Source organism: Narcine bancroftii, chromosome 3 (assembly GCF_036971445.1).
Source record: "Narcine bancroftii isolate sNarBan1 chromosome 3, sNarBan1.hap1, whole genome shotgun sequence".
NCBI lineage: Eukaryota > Metazoa > Chordata > Chondrichthyes > Torpediniformes > Narcinidae > Narcine > Narcine bancroftii.
The window spans coordinates 85,917,733-85,940,079 of NC_091471.1; the positions used below are offsets into that span (position 1 = coordinate 85,917,733).

Below are 22,347 nucleotides of genomic sequence, written 5' to 3' on the forward strand. Positions count from 1 at the left end.
TGGTCTTTCAAAGAACAACACATTTCTCCAAGCAGTTTTATAAAACCAATTAAAATTCATAATTTCAACTTCGTCACTTCACAGAACAAAGGAACAGACATTTCACGAAAAAAAAAGGTGTGCATTGCATCAAATGAGTGAGATGACAAGTTTAAATACTGGCAGGTAAAGTAATTAATACCAACAGAAATTCAACTGTAACTCAGAAAATATCACCAATGATTAAATTTCAGCCACATATGAAAATAAAATTAAAATTAAAAATTTCAGATCTAGAATATAAAATTAAAGCAGGAAATGCTGGAAACATTCCCCAGGTTTTGCAGAATCTGTAGACAGACAAAAAAAACAGTTTTAACTGAGACCTTATTCTACTTACTATAAGGACTCCATTTCATTTTATGAGTTCTTCCTTCTACGGTATATCTGTTTCAATAATAAGATTTTCTGCACTTGCTTTCCTTTTTCCTGAACCATGGCTTTCTCTCTACCATAGCTGACATACATTGATTGTGTTACATGTCTTTCCTGCACTCTTGCCCTCTTTTCCAAGCCACAGGAAGGATATAATTCTCCTGTTCCTCACTTTCTATTTCGCCAGTCTTCAAACTCAACAGATTATCTTTCACACTTTCTGCCCCCTTTAATGAGGTTTCACTTCCCCAACTTTCCCCGTTAAGAACAGGTTGTTCCCTTTCTGACTCCATGATTTTCTTTTTCATCTCCATCAACCACACTCTTTTTCACAACCCATTCTCATGCAACTTGCCCTTTCCTGCCACCCAGGGATCATGTAAAGCAGCAATTCACCTGTGCTTCTTCCAATATTGTATATTGCATTTGGTGCTGATAATATGGTCCCCTCTGCATTAATATAATGCTAATTGGACTTTACAAAGCACTTTCATTTAATCCACAGGAGCAGGTCAGAGCTTCCAATTGCCTGCCATTTTAATCCTCCATCCCATGCTCAGGCTTCCCGATCCGTCAATGTCCTCCTGCACTGTTAAAGTTAAGTTTCTATTTGAGCTTAAGAAACAGCACCTCATTTTCTGCCTGGACATCTTGAAGACTTGATATTGAACTTTTCAAGTAATTCATCAGTTTATCTTGTCTGCATCAAACTGGTAAGTTTGTGATTCTGGTTCCGATTCCCTTTCTCCAAACTCCTTTCCTACATCATGTATTTTGAAATTTTTATGTTCTTTTGTTTGTACTTTCTTGCATGAACTGTCTCTAATTCAAAGGTTTTATATTCCTTTGTTCTCTAATTGTCCCCATTAACCTACCAATTAGATGATTTTGTTTACCTCATCCCTGTGGCAACAATGATCTCACTTTTCCAGAAATACTTACTTTTCACTCATCCATACTTTCTGCACTTAAAACCTACTTGTTTTCGGTTTCTCATTTTTGTTAAGGGGTTATTGGTGTGAAATATTACTCTATTTCTTTTACCACAGCTCACTGCTGAGCATTACCAGCATTTATGATTACTCTGTAGCAGCAGCTACACTGCTACTGAAAGAACACACAACCAGAATGGTTGAGCTCAGTGAGCAGAACTGATTTATTGCAGGCTGCTGGGCTGGACTTATACTCCCAGTCTGGACCTGGCTGAGAACCGCGCTGAGGGGTGCTGATGTCACCCGGGCGTCATGTGGTCCCCCAGCGCGGGCTTCTGAGCCACGTGCTGAGAGGAAGGGGAAACCCCTGACGGCGCCATTTTGGCCGGCTGCCCCGCTGCGTGGATTACAAGCGGGGCCAGTTTGCCTGCCTAGTGGTGTGCCGCCACACAGTTCCCCCCAGAACCGGTGCCAATGTCCTTTTTAGCTGGGCGGCCTCGCTTCTTGGGCTGGGCCACAATCACTGGTTCGGTGGGGTTGAGGTGCACTGGCTTCAGCCTGTCCACAGTAAACAGTTCCCGCCTGCTGCTGATGTCCAGCGTGAACGTAGACGCTGAATGCTGGACAACCTTGTACGGCCCCTCATAAGGTCATTGCAGAGGTGCCACAGACGAGCCCTGCCGAATAAAAATGTACTCTGCGGAAAGCAGCACGCTGGGGATGTGAGATAGCCGTGTGCCGTGTCTGGGTGGCGGTGGGGGTGCGAAGGAGTCCAAGCGGGCCTGGAAGTAGGGAAGCAGCTTGGGTGGCGACCACTGGGGTTGAGAGGCACATTGATGAACTCACCGGAAGTACCTGCGGTGCGCCGTAGACCAGCTTAGCTGATGACTTCTGCAGATCCTCCTTGGGCGTGGAGCAGATGCCCAGGAGCACCCAAGGTAGTTCGTCCACCCAGTCGGGACCGGTGAGGCGGGCCATAAGTGGCGACTTAAGGTGGTGGTGCAGACACTCGACCAGCCCATTGGCCTGCGGGTGATAGGCCGTGGTGCGGTGTAGCTCGATCCCCAACCGGTTGGCGAGCTGTGCCCAGAGCGAAGAGGTGAACTGGGTGCCCTGATCGCTGGTGAGGTGATTCGGAACGCCGAACCGGGCGACCCAACCACGCAACAATGCTCGGGAGCAGGAGTCCGTGGAGGCGTCTGGCATCAGGATCGCCTCGGCCCAACGAGTGGTGCGGTCAACCACCGTGAACAGGTAACAGTTGCCCCAGGAAACGGGTAAGGGCCTGACTATATCCACGTAAATGTGGCTGAACTGTTCCCGGATGTGCTCAAACTCTTGCACGGGCACCCTGGTGTCTGTGTACTGGACATTTGGCAATGGGTGCATATTCTGGCCCAGCCCGCGATCTGCTTCCGCAGCCTGTGCCAGACGAACCGCTCTGCCACCATCCGGACCGTGGATCTGATGGACGGGTGCGAAAAGTTGTGGATGTGATGGAAGACTTGCCTGCACCACTTCTGGGGAACCACTGGCCGCAGGGTGCCCATGGAGACATCGCACAGGATGGTGCATCCGCTGCTCGGAGATGGGGGGGGTCTTGGAACCGCAGGCCCGTGATGGCAGTCCTGAAGGCTCACGTCTCCCGTTGGTCTTCTGGTCCAGGGTGAGCTGGTCGAAGTAGAGGCCGGGTGTCAGCGTGCAGATGGTCGGTCGCGAGAGTGCATCAGTGACCATGTTGTTCTTCCCCGCCTTGTGCCGAATGTCAGTGGCAGGTCGACCAGGGGTCCTTCGCCATTGTAAGTGCCTGGGTTACGTTTGTGGTCAGTGAAGATGGTAAAAATCCTCGCCTCCAAGAAATAGCGGAAATGCCACACCGCCAGGTACATGCCCAATAACTCACGGTCAAAAGCACTATACTTGCACTCTGGTGGGCGGAGAAGCCGGCTGAAGAATGCCAGCGGCTTCCATTGTCTGTTCACCTGCTGCTCCAGGATGGTGCCGATGGCTGTGGCAGAGGCATCAACAGAGAGCGCCATATGCAGGTCGGTGTGCGGGTGGGCGAGCATGGTAGCCTTCGCGAGAGCATCCTTGGTGGCCTTGAATGCACTGCCGGCCTCTGGGGTCCAGGTGAGCGTTTTGTGCTTGGCTGCGATGAGGGCGAATAGTGGCTGCATGATGCGTGCAGCTCCCAGGATGAATCGGTTGTAGAAGTTGACCATACCCGTGAACACCTGCAGCCCCTTGAAATTGTCCGAACGTGGGAACTCCTTGAAAGTGGCGACCTTCATAGCGGCGTGGCTCCCTCGGCCGTGATGGTATGGCCCAGGAACTGCATGAACTCTTTCCCAAACTGGCACTTGGCTGGGTTAAACTTTATTTAAAATTTTATGACATGAACAAAATAAAAATTACATTTAAAGAAAGAATAAAAAAATAAGATAATAAAAATTAGAATACTACATCATTAAACTACACAAATTAACCCCCCCCAATAATTATAACACATTAATCGTCTAATTTAAAATTAGTCCAACCCTCCCCCCCAAAATAAAGAGTGAAGAATTAATTAACAATGTTGTAAATAAAATAGAAAAAAACCCACTTATAAAAAAAAGGATAAAACTTAACAACAAAAAATTACTAACAACAAAAAAAATCAATACTAAAATAATACCCTTAAACATATATTTAAATCAAACATAATACATGTATTTAACAAATGGAATCCACTTTAAAACTAAGTTCAAATATTAAAATCATATATCAACCACATATCTGTTATACAAAAAAATCATAATTAATAATACATAAATACAGAATTTCCATTAATACCGTTTCCTTTATAATTCATCAGAGAACAAAAACATCCCTTAGAAAAACAATCAGATAAACTTTTTGTTCCCTTCCCCTCCCCTTATATTAAAAAAAAGAAAAAAAAGTTCAAACTCTTATAAAATTCTCCATATTCTTCATTTATATCATCTTCAAAATTCTCTATCGAAATTAACTTAATTTTATTAAACTCTTCTCCCTCAATGTATTTGTACTTGATTTTCTTCTTTTTCTTCTTATCACCTTTCCCCTCATCTTCCTCTTCATCCAATTCAACATCCTCAATTTTTGACTTATTATCTTCTGTGACATCATTCTCTTAAAAAAGAGAGAAAAAAGAGAAACCCCCCCAAAAAAAAGAGAAAAAAAGGAGAGAAAAAAAACCTCCTAATTACCTCTCAATTACAATCAGAAAACAAAAAGAGTTAAAAAAAATTATTTATTTTAAAAAAATAATTAAAAAAAACTTCACTTCTTAACCCAAAAATTAAAAAGAAAAAAAAACAGGTCGAAGGTCACGACTACCTCCTCCTGTTTAAACCACCTAAAGCGGTAACTCCCCTAAAATATTGGGTGTGAGATAACTCACAGGTAGCTGATGACTTCTGGAAACTAGTGCCCACCCAGTTCCCTCTCTCAACTCCCATTTCATTAAACTATCATCATTATTTAAACTATTTAAACTCTTCTCAAAAAAAAAGATAAAAGATTTATTTTTTTAAATCAACGTTACCACTTCGGTCACCATTGCTTCCATTTCTTTTAAAAATCTGGATCCCACCTTACATCTCTACTCTCTTTGGAGACCTTAAAGGACTACATCGTTCCTGATACTGCATGATTGGTAGAGACTGAGCAAAGTCCATAACCTCTTTAGGATTTTCAAAGAACTTTGGCTAATTTCCATCCTGAAAAATCTTCAGTACCGCAGAATACCTGAATGTTGCCTTATGTCTATTTTTCCACAACCGTTCTTTTACAGAATTAAATTTGCGTCGTTGAAACATAATTTCTTGACTCAAATCTTGATAGAAGAAAACTGGATTTTTCTGAACCATCAAAGGAGATTTATTTTGCTGGGCATTTCTAATAGCCGTACGTAAAATTGTCTCTCTGTCACAATAGTTTAAACAACGAATCAGAACAGGTCTTGGATTCTGTCCTGAAAAAGATTTTCTTCTTAAAACTCTATGAGCATGTTCCAGTATTAAACCTTCAGGGAATTTATCCTGTCCTAACACTCGTGGAATCCATTCAGTAAAAAATTTTCTTGGATCTGGTCCTTCTATGCCTTCTGGCAAACCAACAATTTTCATGTTGTTCCGTCTAGATTGATTCTCCAAATAATCAACCTTTTTTGCTAAATTTTTATTTTGGATCTGCAATGTTTCAATTATTCTATTTTCATCTTGCAGTTGATCCTGTACATCGACTAAACCTTGATCACACATTTCAAATCTTTCAATGGTTTCAAGCTTAAAAGCTCCATTAATGGCTTCCGCCATCGCATTAATCTTGGAAATAAACGGGTTCACAAAATTAGCTAAGTGACTCAATACAGAATACATCTTATCTTCAAGATCCTTAACAAACATTTCAACAGAAGTAGATTCAGGCATAATGGGGTCTTGCTGTTCCTTAGAGACCACGGGATCTTCTGTCTCTTCCCTTAAATTAGTATCTTTTCTAGCAGTTTGACTTCGTATAAAAATCCCTCTCAAAGTCCCCCCAGCAATGCCAGGAGACTGAAGATCAGGATTATCTTTAAGCCAAATCTCTTTAATCATCTTCACTGAATCGATGTCTGGAAAAACCGTTGTAATTGAAGATGCATTTTGCAGCGCCACCACTGTAGCAGTCGAATGACAGCTCTTTAACTCTCCAGCTGGTGGCGCCCTAGCTGATTCAACTGTCAAAGTCTCAGTAACAGCACTCACAGTGGCCGTTGTGTGAAATACTGGCACCTGGCCAGCTCTTTGTTCTGAAAGCTGCTGAATGCGACCTTCAGAGAGCCTTACCGGCTTAAAACAGAGTTTCAATGCCGAATTCTGTACGTCTTCTTCTGGATCCATTCTACGCTGAGTCCTGGCTTCTTGTAAACAAGCAGGCCCAGACAATTTCGGAAAATGTAGTTTTTTAACAGTCTGTTGATGTTTTCTTTTACCTTTTTTTTGCATATAAACCACTAGGCACTGATCCAGCACCTCTTATTATTTATATACTTTTAAAAGAACTTTAACGGGCACTTAAAGACAAAACAATAAATCAGAGTCAGGAGAGGTCTGGAAGGCACGTCTGTTCCCTACACCATCTTGCCACGCCCCCCCCCCACTTGGCTGGGTTGATGGTGAGGCCGAAGTCGGTCAGCCGGGAGTAGAGGGTGCGCAGGTGGGCCTTGTGTTACGCTCGATCCCTGCTGGCAATGAGGATGTTGTCTAAGTAAATGAAGACGAAATCCAGGTCTCTGCCCACTGAGTCCATGAGACGCTGGAAGGTCTGAGTGGCGTTCTTGAGCCCAAACGGCATGCGAAGGAATTTGATCAAGCCGAAGGGGGTGATGAAGGCTATCTTGGGTATGTCCTCAGGGTGCACCGGGATTTGGTGATACCCACGCACCAGGTCAACCTTGGAGAAAATCCTCGCACCATGCCGGTTGGCCGTAAAGTCCTGGATGTGAGGGATGGGGTAACGGTCAGGAACTGTCGCCTCATTGAGAAGTTGATAGTCTCCGCAGGGGCACTAGCCGCCAGAGGCTTTTGGGACCAGGTGGAAAACCGACACCCCGGGCTGTCGGACCGCCGAATGATCTCCAGCTCCAACAAATGCGAAAACTCCTCCTTTGCCACCAGGAGCTTGCCAAGCGGGAGTCGGCGTGCCTTCGCATGAGCCGGTGGGCCCTGGGTGGGGATGTGGTGGAAAACCCCGTGGCGCAGCGAGGCAGCAGAGAACTCATCCAGGATTCGCTGGAACTCGTCTCTGGGCGTGCTGATCGTGGCCATCTGTGGCTGCTCTGCGAAGGAGGCGTAGAGGCGAACGGCTTGGAAAGTATGGGCATCCACCAGGCGCCTACCCTGAATGTCCACCAGAAGTCCATGGGCGAGGAGGAAGTCGGCACCCAGGATGGCGGTCGGAAGGGATAAGACAGTGAACCTCCATGAGAACTTTCATCGGCTGACTGTCTTGTCTTCATACGTCTGTATCTCTGTTGCGTTGGCTGCACGGAGGGGAGGTCCTTGAGGTCGTTTCCTGGACTCGATGGCCGTGGCCTGGATGATGCTGATTTGGGACCCAGTGTCGATGAGGAACTGCCGGCCGCTGACTGAGTCCCGCAGGTAGAGGAAGCTGTGTCCTTGGCCAGCCGCTGCAGCCATTAACAGCGGCCTGCCTGCTCGTTTTTTCTGGAACGAGCAGGGCTGACGACACTTCCGGGCCTTGGCTCTCCAACGCTGGTCCCAGAAGCAGAGACCCGAAGTGGATGCTGAGCCCCTGGTTATGCTCGCTGGCCCTTGCAGGCTCCAGGTGCTCTACCGTAGCACTAAGGATGGCTTGGCGTGATCATGCCCATGCCTCGTGACCTGCTAGACCGCCGAGCCCTCCAGGAATCGCTTGAGCCACAGCTCTTGGGCCTTCTGAGCGACCTTCCTCGGGTCGGTAAGCTCTCTTGGGCCAGTAACGGCCGGATGTCCTGGGGCAGATGTTCGAGGAAAATGCACTCGAAGAGTGGGCAGTTGGTGTGATCACCCATGAGCGCGAGCATCTCGACCATCAGCTCCATCGGGGACCTGTCCCCCAGGGTGTCGAGGTACAGCATCCGAGCGGCACGCTGGTGCCTGGATAGTCCGAAGGATCCGGTGAGCACTCGCTTGATGCTCTCGTATTTGTCTTCAGTGGGTGGGTGCTGAACGATGTGCAGCACGTGTTTGGTGGTGACCTGATCCAGGGTGGCGACCACATGGTAGAATTTGGTCGTGTTGGATGAAATCTGGCGGAGGTGAAACTGAGCCTCCGCGTGGCCGAATCAGGTTTCTGGCTCCTTAACCCAGAATTCAGGCAGCTTGACGGCTATAGCACTGATCCCAGGTTCGCTCATAATGGGTTCAAAGACGTTTGAACCAGTCGGGGTCACCAATTGTAGAGGCAGCTACACTGCTACTGAAAGAACACACAACCAGACGGGTTGAGCTCAGTGAGCAGAACTGATTTATTGCAGGCTGCTGGGCTGGACTTATACTCCCAGCCTGGACCTGGCTGAGAACCGCGCTGAGGTCACCCGGGCATCACGTGGTCCCCCAGCACGGATTTTTGAACCCTGTGCTGAGAAAAAGCGGAAAACCCCGACAGCGCCATTTTGGCCGACTGTCCCGCCACGTGGATCACAAGCGGGGCCGGTTCGCCTGCCTAGTGGTGTGCCGCCACAACTTCAGATTTTCAGTCTTTCCATTTTTTTCCCAATGAATTAAACAAGGGGGCGACACGGTTAGCGCAATACTGCGATAGCGCCAGCAACCTGGGTTCAAATCTGGCGCTGTCTGCAAGGAGTTTGTATTTCTCCCCATGTCAGCGTCAGTTTCCTCCTGCTGCTCAAAACATACCAGAGTTGTAGGTCAATTGGGTGTAATTGGGTAGCATAGGCTTATGGGCCAAATGGGCTTGTTACTGTGCTGTATGTCTAAATTTAAAAATCAATTACTTTTCAGTGAGGTAGATGGCCAGTTACAGTATGTTATAAGGTTATCAATCTACATTAACCTAGTTTTTCCTCGCTCCACAGATCTGCTTGATCTTCTGGTATAAATCAACATTTTCCTTTCGCTTTCAGCACTCTTCTATATCTCTGACCTGCATTTCACTGCTTTTACATGTTACTTTGTTCATTTTCTAAATGCCTCTCTGTTGTCTCCCTTCTTTCCGAATGAGCCAGACTACTTTGCAATCCTGACTTCAGACTGATCTCTTTCATTATATCCATAACTCCCCCATCCTATCTGGTTTTTCTTATTTTGCCAGTTCTGATGAAGGGCTTTGACCTAAAACATTAACTCTCTTTCTTCCCACAGATGCTGACTGACCTGTTAAGTATTTCCAGTATTTTCTGTTTATATTACATGACAATGCAGCTTCATTTCATTGCTGAACCTTTCAGAAGATCAAAACAAAATATTAAAATAGTAAAATCTAATACTAATTATTTACAATAGGCACATGTTGTTAATACAATAATTATAGATACTGTCACATTGTATCCACACAAACTCAAAGGAGTTATAGAAGCATATTAAATCCAGCTAATTTTTTGGTCCCAATTTCAAGTTTCCATTCTGTGTTATATTGTCCTTTTCAAATTCATTAAATAATACCTTATCAAATGAGAAATACATATTTTGCTATTCATTTTTCAGTCAACTACACATGCAAGTTGAAAATAGTGTCAGATTAAATTGGTCTCATCAACAGAGAAAGAACTACTTATCCCTATCGTATTTATCCTCAGTGTAATGTGGATTTCCACTCAATCTTTTCAATCAGAACTATTAACTCCAAAAGCATGATTTAATGGTCTGCTCTAAAGTGGAGATGGAAAGTCAAGAGTGTAAGGCCTGGAAATTCACCCATACCTGTAAAGACACACTAAAAGGTTGTGTTTGTGGGACTGCTGCAGCAAAGCTGAGCAACTCTAAAAATGTTCGATACTGCTGTTCACCTGTTAGGAATGGATCGAGGTCTGGTGATGAGATTAGGGTTGGTTCGAGTCTCCTCAGGTCGGAAGTGGAGAGGAGGGATGTCTGCAAAATGGGACCATTACATATGGAGGGTTGGAAGATGGAGTAGATTCTGGAAACTACAGTCCAAGGTTGAGAAATTGGAGCTTTGTGGAACACATTCTCCAGAGTTCAGACCCTCATCTGGGTTCCCAACATTGGTTGATCCTGCTCCACAAAGTTGCCTTTAAATAGCAGTGCTCCTCCACTGCAGCACAATGAACATACGGAGATCCCCAATGACAGGCAATATTTTTCTGAGTAATTAATTTGCAGCCAGTGCCACATTACAACAAAGTTGAAAGTGATTGGTGACAAACATCATTTTCCTACACTAACAATAAAGATGTATCTGTATAGCTAATATGTTTTTCTTATTTTGCAAGTTGTAACAGAAAAACAATCTTGGAATAAGAAACTTTTGAATTTGTGTTTCTTCATTGGCTTACTCTAAAAAAAAATGGTTCTTTTGATCTCTTGAAAGACTAAGTAGAGGTTTCCAGATATATTTCCAGATATTCCTAACTCTAGCTTCATCAAGATAAAAGGTAAAGGTTCCATTATTTTCATGTAATCGTAATACTATATTTAGAATGTTACAAACATATGATATTCTTTAACTTTGTCTACTGTAAGGAAGACAGAGAGTCACCCTCACAGAAATGAGGCTCCAGTAAGGAATGAACTCACGGCCCCTGGTTTGCAAGACCAGTGCTCTAACCACTGCACTATCAGAACATCTCATATATAATTGCTTGTGGGTTAGAAATGACATCTAAACAAAATAGCTAGATGAATATCTAATAATATAATTTACTTACTTGGAAATAAGTCTGGAACGTGCAGCAGTTTACGTGACTATAATGCCCCCTGAGTTCAGTTAGCAACTGTCCTGTGTAGATATCATAAACAGCAATACAACTTCCGACAGGGACAAAGGCAAAATCTGGGCTGCAACCATTGGAGACTGTAAACTTAAGATTCTTTCTGCTTCCATTGCACACTCTTCCATAGTTCACCTGTAAGCATCAATCTGAAGTCACATTCAAATATTCCTTTCTTTCATTTCAATGTTATGACTTTTCTCATTTTAATTATCTTGCAAAACCTATTGTGCTAGATGAGAATGCATTCCTCCAAATCTCATGTGCTTAATTTTACACACTATTTTTAGTAGGACTTCGTTGAAAGCCTTTTTGGTATTGATTTGATTTAGCGGCCCTCAAACATTCTCACACATCAGAAACACTTATTCATTGTGACAACTGTTAGCCAAACAGAACTAATCTTTAACTTTCATGCACATAAACACTTATCAAATATTATAACTGTATCGTGGTACTTACTTCATACTCAGATGTCCTTCTAATCCTTCTCAGTAGACTGGAGTGATGAATTTTCAAGTTACCATTCCTCCCCTTGTTTAAACCAGGACTCTTTTATTACTATAATTATCACTATTTCATAATCCCTGTGGCAACTAATCCCCTATTATCACCATTCCATAGTTTTTTTTTTGACAAATTTCTGAGTCTTCTCTCCTTGATCGTCACCTCCACATATGGATGAATATAGCTTTAACATATTGATTGAATTTCACTTCTGACAATTAACTTACTTATAGATTATTATTGTCTATCCCCTTCAAATTCACACAGATTTGTGTATTTCCAACATTTTTGTTTCTAATTCCACATTACCAGAAAATTTACTATTTTTTCCCCAATTTTGTTTCACTGGCTATTACATATTTGTTATTGAGTAACATTTCTTCGGCACAAATTACATTAATTTAGACTTCCACCTGTCTAGATTTATGGACTCCATGTTTAGGAGTTCCATTTTGTAATAAAAGATACATTGCAGACGTTAATTTATTAATATTTCCCCTCCTAATGAGAGTTTCCACCTCACTACAACTAGGTAACAACATAGCTGGACCTAATCTTTCCCTTAAATATCCTCTCAATTGAAAATATTCAAAGAAGAGTGTGACTAGTTATTCCCTATTTATTCCTTAATTCACACATGTCAAATTTGGCCTGCGATATAATTATATTTGGCCCACAAGATCATTTCAAAAATGTATTAGAGGTGGCCCGCCCTGCAGTGAGAGCCGATGCTGTTTTTTGGTAATGTCACCCCCACCATCCTCCCCCTTCATTGCACATCCTTCCCCACCCCCTAACTATCCCCTCCCCCCTAAAACCACCCCCCTTAAAAGATGGCCACAATATTCTCAAAAAGGAATCCAGAATGGAGTGAGGGGTGAGTAGAGGTTGGGTAAAGGACTGGTCAGGTAGAGGGATGGTGGGTCGAGGGTGAATAGAGGCCTAGAGCCTGAGGAGTGAGCAGGAAATGCTGAGTCCTGATGCAGGCCAAAGTGGACACAGCCTGTGAATGCTGACTACATCTCCACAGGGACCAAATAGGTTTCCCTCAGGTCAAGCAAAGGGTGAACTTGAGCTACCTACTCCTGACCTGTAACATTATCCTCCTAAAGTTATATCCTAAAGTTTAACATTACATATGTTGAAAGAAGAGAAAACATGCAGATGTTGTTGAAAATTTTCAATAAATATTTAGTTTGGCCCTCGACTTAGTCCAAGTTTTTAATTTTGGCCCTCTGTGAATTTGAGTTTGACACCCCTGCCTTAATTGTTCAAATGACATTAATTGACCCTGTTCATAACCGACTTCAATATTTTAATCCCTTGACGAAACCAAGTATTTAAAAATTGATTATCTTTTGAAAAAGGTACAAGACAATTTTGAATCAGAGGCATCTTGGGTGATATAACTTCTCTTGTTCCAAACATTAATCAAGTACTTCAACAACGACTTTAACACTAACTATTAATTCTGAATCCCATTTATATATAAATTCCTCTGCTAATCTTTCTCCCATTTTATCCAATTCTATTTTAACCCATGGCAGATTTTCTTCTCCTTCAAAAAAAGAAATATCAAATCTCATTTGGCTGCTCGATAGTAATTTTTGAAATTAGGAAGCTGTAAGCCTCCCAATTCATATTTCCACATTAACCTTTCTATAGAGACTCTTGATATCTTACCTTTCCAAAGGAATTTCCTTACATATTTAGTTAATTCCTGAAAAAACTTCTTAGGTAGTAATATAGGTAAAGTTTGAAAAAGATATTGTATTCTTTGGAATATATTCATATTCATCTTAACACAGTTAACCCTTCCTACTAATGATATAGGTAAAATCATCCACTTTTTCAAATCGTCTTTAACTTTTTAAGTAATGGTAAATAATTCAATTGATTCTTTAAATTATTGTCTATATGAATCCCTAAATATTTAATCCCATTTTTTTTGGCCATTTGAATTGGGTGTTTCTTTGACATTAGCTGAAATCCCCTTCTGTAAGGGACATAATTTCACTTTTATCCCAATTTATTTTGTAACCGGAAATCTTTCTATATTCTTCCAATTTAAAATGTAATTTTTGCAAGGAAGTCTCAGGTTCTTTCAAATATATTAGAACATCATCTGCAAATAAACTAATTTTATGCTCATCTTGACAAACCCTAAATCCCTTAATTTCCAAACCGCTCCTAATTGCTCTGCAAGTGGCTCTATAGTTAATATAAACAAGGCTGGCGATAGGGAACATCCTTGTCTACTAGACCTCGTCAGTTGGAATGGAGCAGATATCTGTCCATCAGCCACTACTTTAGCTTTCTTTTCTTTGGCTTGGCTTCGCGGACGAAGATTTATGGAGGAGGTAAAAAGTCCACGTCAGCTGCAGGCTCGTTTGTGGCTGACAAGTCCGATGCGGGACAGGCAGACACGATTGCAGCGGTTGCAGGGGAAAATTGGTTGGTTGGGGTTGGGTGTTGGGTTTTTCCTCCTTTGCCTTTTGTCAGTGAGGTAGGCTCTGCGGTCTTCTTCAAAGGAGGTTGCTGCCCGCCAAACTGTGAGGCGCCAAGATGCACGGTTTGAGGCGTTATCAGCCCACTGGCGGTGGTCAATGTGGCAGGCACCAAGAGATTTCTTTAGGCAGTCCTTGTACCTTTTCTTTGGTGGCTTTAGAGTCATTATATAATGCCTTAATCCAGTTTATAAAGGTCTGTCCAAATCCATATTTATCCAACACCTTAAACAAAAAGTCCCTCTCCAATCTATCAAATGCTTTTTCGACATCTGGAGCCACTACAACAGTAAGTCTCTTCTTTTTGCTAAATGCATAATACTAAATAGTCTAACCACATTGTCAGCTGATTGTCTCTTTTTTTTACAAAACCTGTTTGATCCATATTTATTCATTTAGATAGTAATTTAGTCTTCTGATTATCCACTCCACCCTGTATAACTCATCTTCTTCCACCTTACTCATTTGTTTTTTTTGTATCTCTCTCTCTCCCCATTCCCCTCCCCCCCCCCCCCCTTTGTGTGGCATCTGCCATTGTACTCCCTCTATCTGTCATGTTTCGCTTCCACCTGGTTTACCAATCTCACATAGGACCACTGACCCACCCCTCCCACCCGGTCCTTTTTATAATGGCTTCCCCTACATTTTACCAATTTCAATAAAGGACTTTGACTTAAAACATTGACCATTCTTTTTCTCCCACTGATGGTGTTTGACCCACCGACTACCTCCAGCAGATGGTTTAGCAATGAAATTACATTTAACTACACATTAACTATTTGAAGCAATTCTTTAAATTGAGTGATGCAAATCATAACATTGGATCAAATTAAAGCTCTGCCACATTTTGCTAGGAATATTGATAGCCAACAGAGCTGAAGAGGAATGACTTCAGCCAGAGGGCAATGAATCGTAGAATTTGTTGCTACAAACAGCTGTGGTGGCTGTCATTAGGTAGATTTAAAGCAGAAGTTGAAGATTATTAAGAGTGTTGATCAGTAACAGTATCTAAGGTTATGGGGAGAAGACAGAATGGGGTAGAGAGGGAAAAATAAGTCAGCCATGATCGAATGGCAAAGCAGATTCAATGGGATGAATGGCCTAATTCTATTCCTATGGTCAATGAATTAAAGAGCAGAAGAAAGAGTTGCATCCCAATCATCAGTGAAGGTGGAGTACAGTAAGAGAGTGCAAAAGGCAAAGTAGATACACTTGCAACCATCTTCAGCCATTCTTCCAGAATTGTTAAATCGGTGATTCAACTCAGCCACCTCTTGAGAGTTGCAGCATGACTGAAACCAGTATTCAACCAACATGATATCATGTTGACTGGTAAAAATGGGAAATAATTATCAAATCATGGCTATGAGCAATGTGAAAATGTTTGGATTCTAGTATCATTATTATTGTAGTGCCGAAAATCTGTGCTCCAGATCCATCAAAGATGTTTACCAATCTACCTCAGGAAAGCAACAATTCTGGCACCTGCCTGATACTGAAGAAAATTGCACAGCTAAGTTTTGTCCATGGAATATAACAGCAACTTAAAACCCAAATTTACCTTCAATCACCAGCAAAGAAAAAGATAGCAAAGTATTTGCAACAGTCCTCAGAAATATTAAATTAAGACATACATACAGCATGGTAACAGGCCATTTCGGCCCCAAGCCCATGCTGTCCTATTACACCCAATTAATCTACACCCCTGGTATATTTTTAACAGTGGGAGGAAACTTTCCCCCAGGGAAAACCCACGCACGTGTTGGGAGAACATACCGACTCCTTCCAGACAATGTGGGATTTGAACTCCGGTCCTGATCGTTGGCACTGTAACAGCGTTGCTGGTGGGAGTGGGGTGGTTGGGAAAGTGCCTCATATTGTACTGTCCAGAGGTACTTACTGATGAATAAGCAACTTGTGGAGACTCAAATTGTTTCCTGCCCAGGTGACTTGAATCCAGACTTCTTCACAGCCTTAGTATTACAGTGGACAAAAAATATTCAACTTGGAGGAAGAGAATGTTTCTCTCATTGTAACAAAAAGATTAGGTGACACTGCATGGTGTCAAGGAGCACAAGTAATTCTGAAGTCAATAGGAATGGAAAGAAACCTCTCGTCTGACTGGCATAAGCCAGCATAAAAAAATATTGTACCTGCAGGAGGTCAATCATCTTCACCCCAGGCAAGGAGCATTGCAGGGGTGTTTCAGGCTCCACAAACTATTGCTGCTACATCAAATAACATGTTGGGATGTTCATTTATGTTTATTTCCATTTAAACCTGCTCATGAATTGGATAACAGTAGACTTACATGATATGTGGAATAATATTTGGGTCATACAAGTGCCAGGGAGTAAGCATCTTCAACACAAGAGTCTAACCAAAATTAAAGCAGGAAATGTGGGACAGCCAAAATCAGTTAATATTTCCACTTGATGATCTTCCATCCAAATTGCATTTTGAGAATCTAATCTTCTCTCTATTTCCATTACTGACTCCAACAACAGTGGTCACCATTAATCAATGCACTTAACTACACAAGCTCCATAGCTCCATCAATATTTTAGCTGCAGAACCAGGCCAGTGACAGGGCACTCTGCAGCAAATGACACACCTCCTGACTTCCATCATCTCCAATATACAAATAAAGTCAGTTATGGAATATTCTCCACTCCAGAGAGTGTGTCTGGTCATGCTGATGTCTCCTCTGCCGACTGGACTGATTTAGTTTTCCAACCATACATGACTGCTTCCCCAACAACTAGCAACTCATTAGCCACAAGCTCAAGTGAACAAAAATGCTGACCTTGCTTACAATTTATGAATATAAATTATTCCATTTTGATAGAGTACATAAAACCACCTCAGATCTTTAAAATGCCAACTAATATATTTCTAGCATTTTTTTTGTTTCATTAATTTGTAGTTTCCCTTATATTCTGTTTGACTGTTACATTATCTACTTAGCAACAACTTAATAACTAAATTACAATTGAAATAATTTCCATTAATGTTTATGATGTGTAGAAAATAGAGAGTACCAGAGTATTTTTCCCTGTGGAACTATTCCAGAGTCTCATGCGATCATCTGTACCAATCGTTAAAAGATGAAGCCCATCACTAGTAAAGCACAGCCCATTAACACGTCCATTGTGAGCAGTGTTTGCTGTCAAATAAAGAATTACATTGATTAAAACTTATCATTAATATTTCACTTATAATAAACAATCAAAATTGTAATAAAATCAGTACTATGTCACACAGGAAGAAATGTGAAGATCTACAACCCATTTTTCTTTTCAGAAGCTGATTTGACTTTAGTGCATTTTCCAATTTACTTTATATTTTTGGCATTTTTTACCTGTTTGCCTGAAGAGGCTACATATTGGATACCAAGTAAATTAGGGCACAGTCAGAGATGTACGGCACAGTCTATGTGGCCCAGCTTATTCATGCCAACCAAGTTGCCCAATCTGAGCTAGTTCCATTCTGCATTAGGCCCATATCCCTTTAAACCTTTCTTATCCACGTACCTGTACAAGTTGTTTCAGTGTTGTAGCTGTAGCCATATTTATCACTTCCTTTGGCATCTTGTTCCATATTCCCATGACCCTTTGTGTGGGAAAAGTGGTCCCTCAGGTTCCTTTTAAATCTTTTCTTTCCCTCCCCTACCACCATGTCTTCTAGTTTTAGATTCTCCTACATTGGGGAAAATACTGTGACGACACACCTTATCTATTCCTGTAGTAAATCACAAAAATCTGTAGACACCGTGGTTGAAGTAAAAACACAAAATGCAAAGGTAAAAATACATAACCAAAGTTTTGGGCTTGAGCCCTTCATCAAGGTGAAAAATTCCTCCTCTCCCCACCTATCATCTCCTCCTTTTGCCACCCACTCTCCCTTTTTGTTTGAAAAATCCCTCCTCTCACCATCTATCATCTCCTGCCTTTGCCATCCCCTTCTCCCACATTTTTGTTTGAATTTTTTCCCCTCTTCCTTTCCTGCCTTTCCAATTCTCCCCTCCCTTCCCCCTTACCCATCCAGCCATCCCTCTTTCCCCTCATTGCTGCTGTCCGCTCCCTCCTCTCCCCACCTATCATCTCCTGCCTTTGCCACCCCCCCCCACCTTTTTACGGATGCCTGCTGGCATTCTCTCCTACCTTGATGAAGGGCTCAAGCCCAAAATGACAGATATGTATTTAACCTTTGCTACATAAAAACACTTTCTGACCTGCTAAGGTTCCCAAACATTTTGTGTTTTCATCTATATCTGTCATGATTTTGTACATCTCAATAATATCACTCATCAGTCTCCTATGCTCCAGGGTAGAAAGTCCTAGTCTATCCCTATAACTCAACTCCTCCAGTCTGGATAACATCCTCGTGAATCTTTTTTTGCATCCTTTCCAGTTTAATTACAACCAGAATTGCTTACAGTATGGGAACTGTACCAATACCATAGGTATTTACAACACTCCCCAGAGCCTACCATTTACTGTGCAAGTCCTGTCTTGTGGCCTCAATGCAACTCCTGGCATTTATCTTAAATAAAGTCTAGCTGCCTTTTGATAGGCCACTGATTCAATTGATCAACCTTACTCATTGCTTTCTATATCACCAATGTTTCTGTAATCCATAAACTATGAGCCAGGTCACCAATATTCTTATTCAGATCATTAATGTCACCTACAGATAACACTGGACCCAACAAGATCCATGCAGCACACCACAGTGTGAAACTTTCCATCACCATCCTCTCTCTGCCAAGCCAATTTTATATCCATTGTGCTAGCTTCTTCTGGATCCCATGTGATCTACCATTTCATACTAACCTACCATGCAGTGGCTTGTCAAAGGCCTTGCTAAGATCCACATAGACAATGTGCAGTACTTTGTCTATCATCAATCTGGTGAAACGCAAGATGATATTAACTTGGGATGTAGCACGGAATCTGGTGTAAACTACAAGAGAAAATTGAAGACCTATCTCATCTGTTCTACAATGATTAACAAAGGGAAGTCCACATGCATATATTCAACCAGCATAATTGATTTTGTTATGTTGTCTCATGTTATTGGACAGAAAACAGATTCTGAATTGGAAACATGGAAAAGGCTTTGTTTACATGTGAAACTTTACATCAACAAATCACTGGTTGCTGGAAAGAGCTTTCATTTAAAGGTGTTGGGAAACTATTCAACCCTACAGATGAAACAAATCAATAGTCTGCAGTCTAGATTAGATTTGCAGGGGAAAGAAAATAAAACAATTTGCATTAACATAACTAATGTATCTAATGAAGACAAACTTCATAAACTTATTACCTGACTCTGAAGAAGATTTGGCGATTTCACCATTGTGCTGGTCAAGCACAATTAAACTCCCTGAAGCGTTCCGTACATCCCAGATTCTAACTTTGCTGTCAGCACTAAAAGAAAGGTCAAAGAAGTACTTTAAAAAAAGACTATAAATAGGCTCCACGGAATAATTTACAGAAAGATGGAAAAATACATGGGAATATTCACAAATGGAGCAATCAAAGTCTCCTCTGAAATTTTGTTGCAATAACTTGAATTGATGTCAAATTTTTTACAAATAAAAGATCTTGAAATATTCTCTTTCCAGAATTAAAATAACTGAAGCCTTACACAACAGAATCGATCACATTTAAATGAATTATCATCTGGTTTGCAGATGTATTTCCTCACTGACTTAAACAACTGAGCTATGATAGGAATTCTCTTTCTACTACCCAAGTGCATGTGGAAATTAGCTGTGTCATCCTGGGAGTTTCAGGAAGATTTGGATTGGGGACTGAAATTACCAGACTAAGGTCATGTATCACATTTTCAAAAAGAATTCATTTATATTGGAAACTGTAGAGAGAATTGTTAATTTTAAGTAAAGTCATGCTAAAGAAGTTAGAACATCTGCAGCTTGTCTTCAACTAATCTGTTTGACCTTAAAAGAACACTGGAACATGCATAACCATACAACGTATTTTCCAAATCACCACCAAGCAATCAAGGAAATGGTGCTAATATTGCATAAAATGATTTCTGGAAATTTTTGTACAGTTTCACAGTAGTAACATGACTAAACCACGAGAAACATCAGAGAAAAAGTGAGTCTGGACAGAATATTAAGGGTGACACAGGTAGCACAATGCTATTATAGTGCCATCGACCTAGATTTGAACCTGTTATTGTAAGGAGTTTGTATGTTCTCCTCATGTCTGCGTGGGTTTCCTCCATGTGCTCCGGTTTCCTTCCACCCTTCAAAAAATACAGGGGTTGTAGGCTAATTGGGCGGCATGGGCCTGTGGGTGGAAGGGCCTGTAACCATGCTGTTTGTCTAAATTTGAAAGAAAAAGGATTAAACAAAAAATGCATCAACACAGATCTCCCGGGTTAATTAAAAAAAATGTTGGAAACATTCAGCAGCTGTGGAAAGAGAAACAGAATTAATGTTTCAGGTTTGAAAGCCTCATCAAGTTTGGGAAGGAAATAAAATAAGGTAGTTTAAGATACAGAATTGGGAAGCGAGGGGTAGAATAAAATAAACATTTCAAACAGGATGTGACCAAATGTGTAAATTTTAAGAACTTAGTAATAACTTTAAGGAGTTTTCCATAAAATATCAAGGATGAATGTGAATGTTGAATAAAAACAGATATTTAAAATTACCTTGCTGACACTAGTATATGTTCATGACGCGGTGACCATTTCACAGACAATATCTCACCTCTATGGCCTAAGAGAGAATGTAGGTTTGATAGTTGGGGAAGAAAAAAAATGTGAAAGAATACATAAGGCACACATATAGTCATGGAGAGATACATTACAGAAACAGGCCCTTCAGCTCACTGTCTGTACCAACCATCATTACACTGCTGCCACATTAATTTTGTTCTTTATTCTCCTCATATTCTCATCAATTCCCCCAAGATTCTACCGCTCACCTACACACTAGAGGCACTTTAAAGTGCCCAATTAACCTAACAACACACACATCTTTGTGTTACGAGCCGCGCGTAATGAGCAACATTAAACAATGAATCAGACAGTATTTAATTTTAAAATACTATAGAAATAAAATACCTTAGAAATAAAATTAAAGTATCCGTAACACTAAATCTATCCCCAATTGTGCGTGTGTGTGCATGTGTGGTTGTACCACACCATTACTGTCCAGGCCAAAATCTACAAAGTTACTTCAAAGTTCAGTCCTTTAAATTCAGTGAAGCGTAGGCCTTTAAAATTTGATGCCCAGAATTAATGTCCAACTGATGGGAAGGCTGGAGTTGTAGCTGCTATAGACTCACAAATTCTCCTTTACAAAAATGTCCATCCACACGATCTATGGTCATAACACTCCTGGTCCTTTTGTATGTGAGACTCGAACTGGCCGGCCTTCACAAAGCTTCCAAGACCCTGGCACCAATCTCTCCAAGTGACCTTCACTGGTTAGTCACAATCAAAATGAAGCACTTTGCTTCCCAAAAGACCATCCTGGCATAGGACAATCCACTGAAAAGGCCGAGTCATTCACAGAGCATGCTTTGCTCTGAATTCCACAAAAAAATGGCTGGCCACAAGAGCTGCTTGAAAAAGCTGTTTTCTCTTCAGCAGTCAGAATGGTTCTCCCTTGCAAAATCGCTATATCTTTGCAAATGTATCAAATCTGGAAAAGACTGTGACAAGCCTTCGTCATTTCTTCCCATGGATCGAATTGTCGCTGGGCTGTGACTTGTGATGGTGCTTGTGTGAAATGTTAAATATTAACTGTGACCATTCAGCTACTCCTGTCTATACTATCCCTTATTGTGATAATGCCATTTTACTATACTGGGAGCTCATAACATTTGGGAATGTAAAGTGGGAGGAAACCCATACAATCACAGGAAGAACTGCCAAATTCCACACCAGCAGAAATAGAATTTATTGTCATGAACAAGTCACAAAATTCATCGTTTTGTGGCAAAATCACAGTACAAACATTCATGTAGACTACCTTACAGAAAATAAATAAAAATAGTGCACCAAATGTAAGGCAGTGTCTTTAGTTCATTGATCATTCAGGAATCTGATGGCAGTGGGGAAGCTGTCCTTGTGCCGCTGAGTGCTTGTCTTTAGGCTCTTGTATCTTTTCCCCGATGGTAGCAAAGTAAAGAAGGGATGGCCTGGGTGGTGGGGGTCTATGAGGATAGAGGCTGCTTTTTTAAGACACCGCCTAATGTAGATGTCCTCAATGGAGTGAAGTCTGGTGCTTGTGATCTTGCAGGCTGAGTTAACAACCCTCTGGATTTTTTTCTTCGACTGAGTGTTGGCACCTCCATACCAGACAGTGATGCACCCGCCAGAATGCTCTCCATGGTACATCTGTAGTTTTTGAGAGTCTTTGGTGACATACTGAATCTCCTCAGACACCTCACAAAGTAGAGCCGCTGATGAACCTTCTTAGTGATTGCATTGACATGGAAGCTTCAGGACAGATTCTCTGCGA

The 22,347-nt window shown here is 41.6% G+C and overlaps 1 protein-coding gene across 2 annotated transcripts in view; it reads right to left on the bottom strand.

Moving 5' to 3' along the window:
• The window catches only part of ercc8 (excision repair cross-complementation group 8), a 52,007-nt gene that overhangs the window by 2,027 nt on the left and 27,633 nt on the right, over positions 1-22,347 (bottom strand). The window contains exons 7-10 of one of the 2 annotated variants that reach the window (XM_069924465.1): positions 20,529-20,595; positions 19,167-19,270; positions 16,880-17,004; positions 10,762-10,959 (exon numbers count right to left, since the gene is read on the bottom strand). In XM_069924465.1, the coding sequence (XP_069780566.1) occupies positions 10,762-10,959; positions 16,880-17,004; positions 19,167-19,270; positions 20,529-20,595 (494 nt within the window). The remainder of the gene's footprint in view (positions 1-10,761; positions 10,960-16,879; positions 17,005-19,166; positions 19,271-20,528; positions 20,596-22,347) is intronic. The other variant, XM_069924466.1, reaches the window with a different exon arrangement.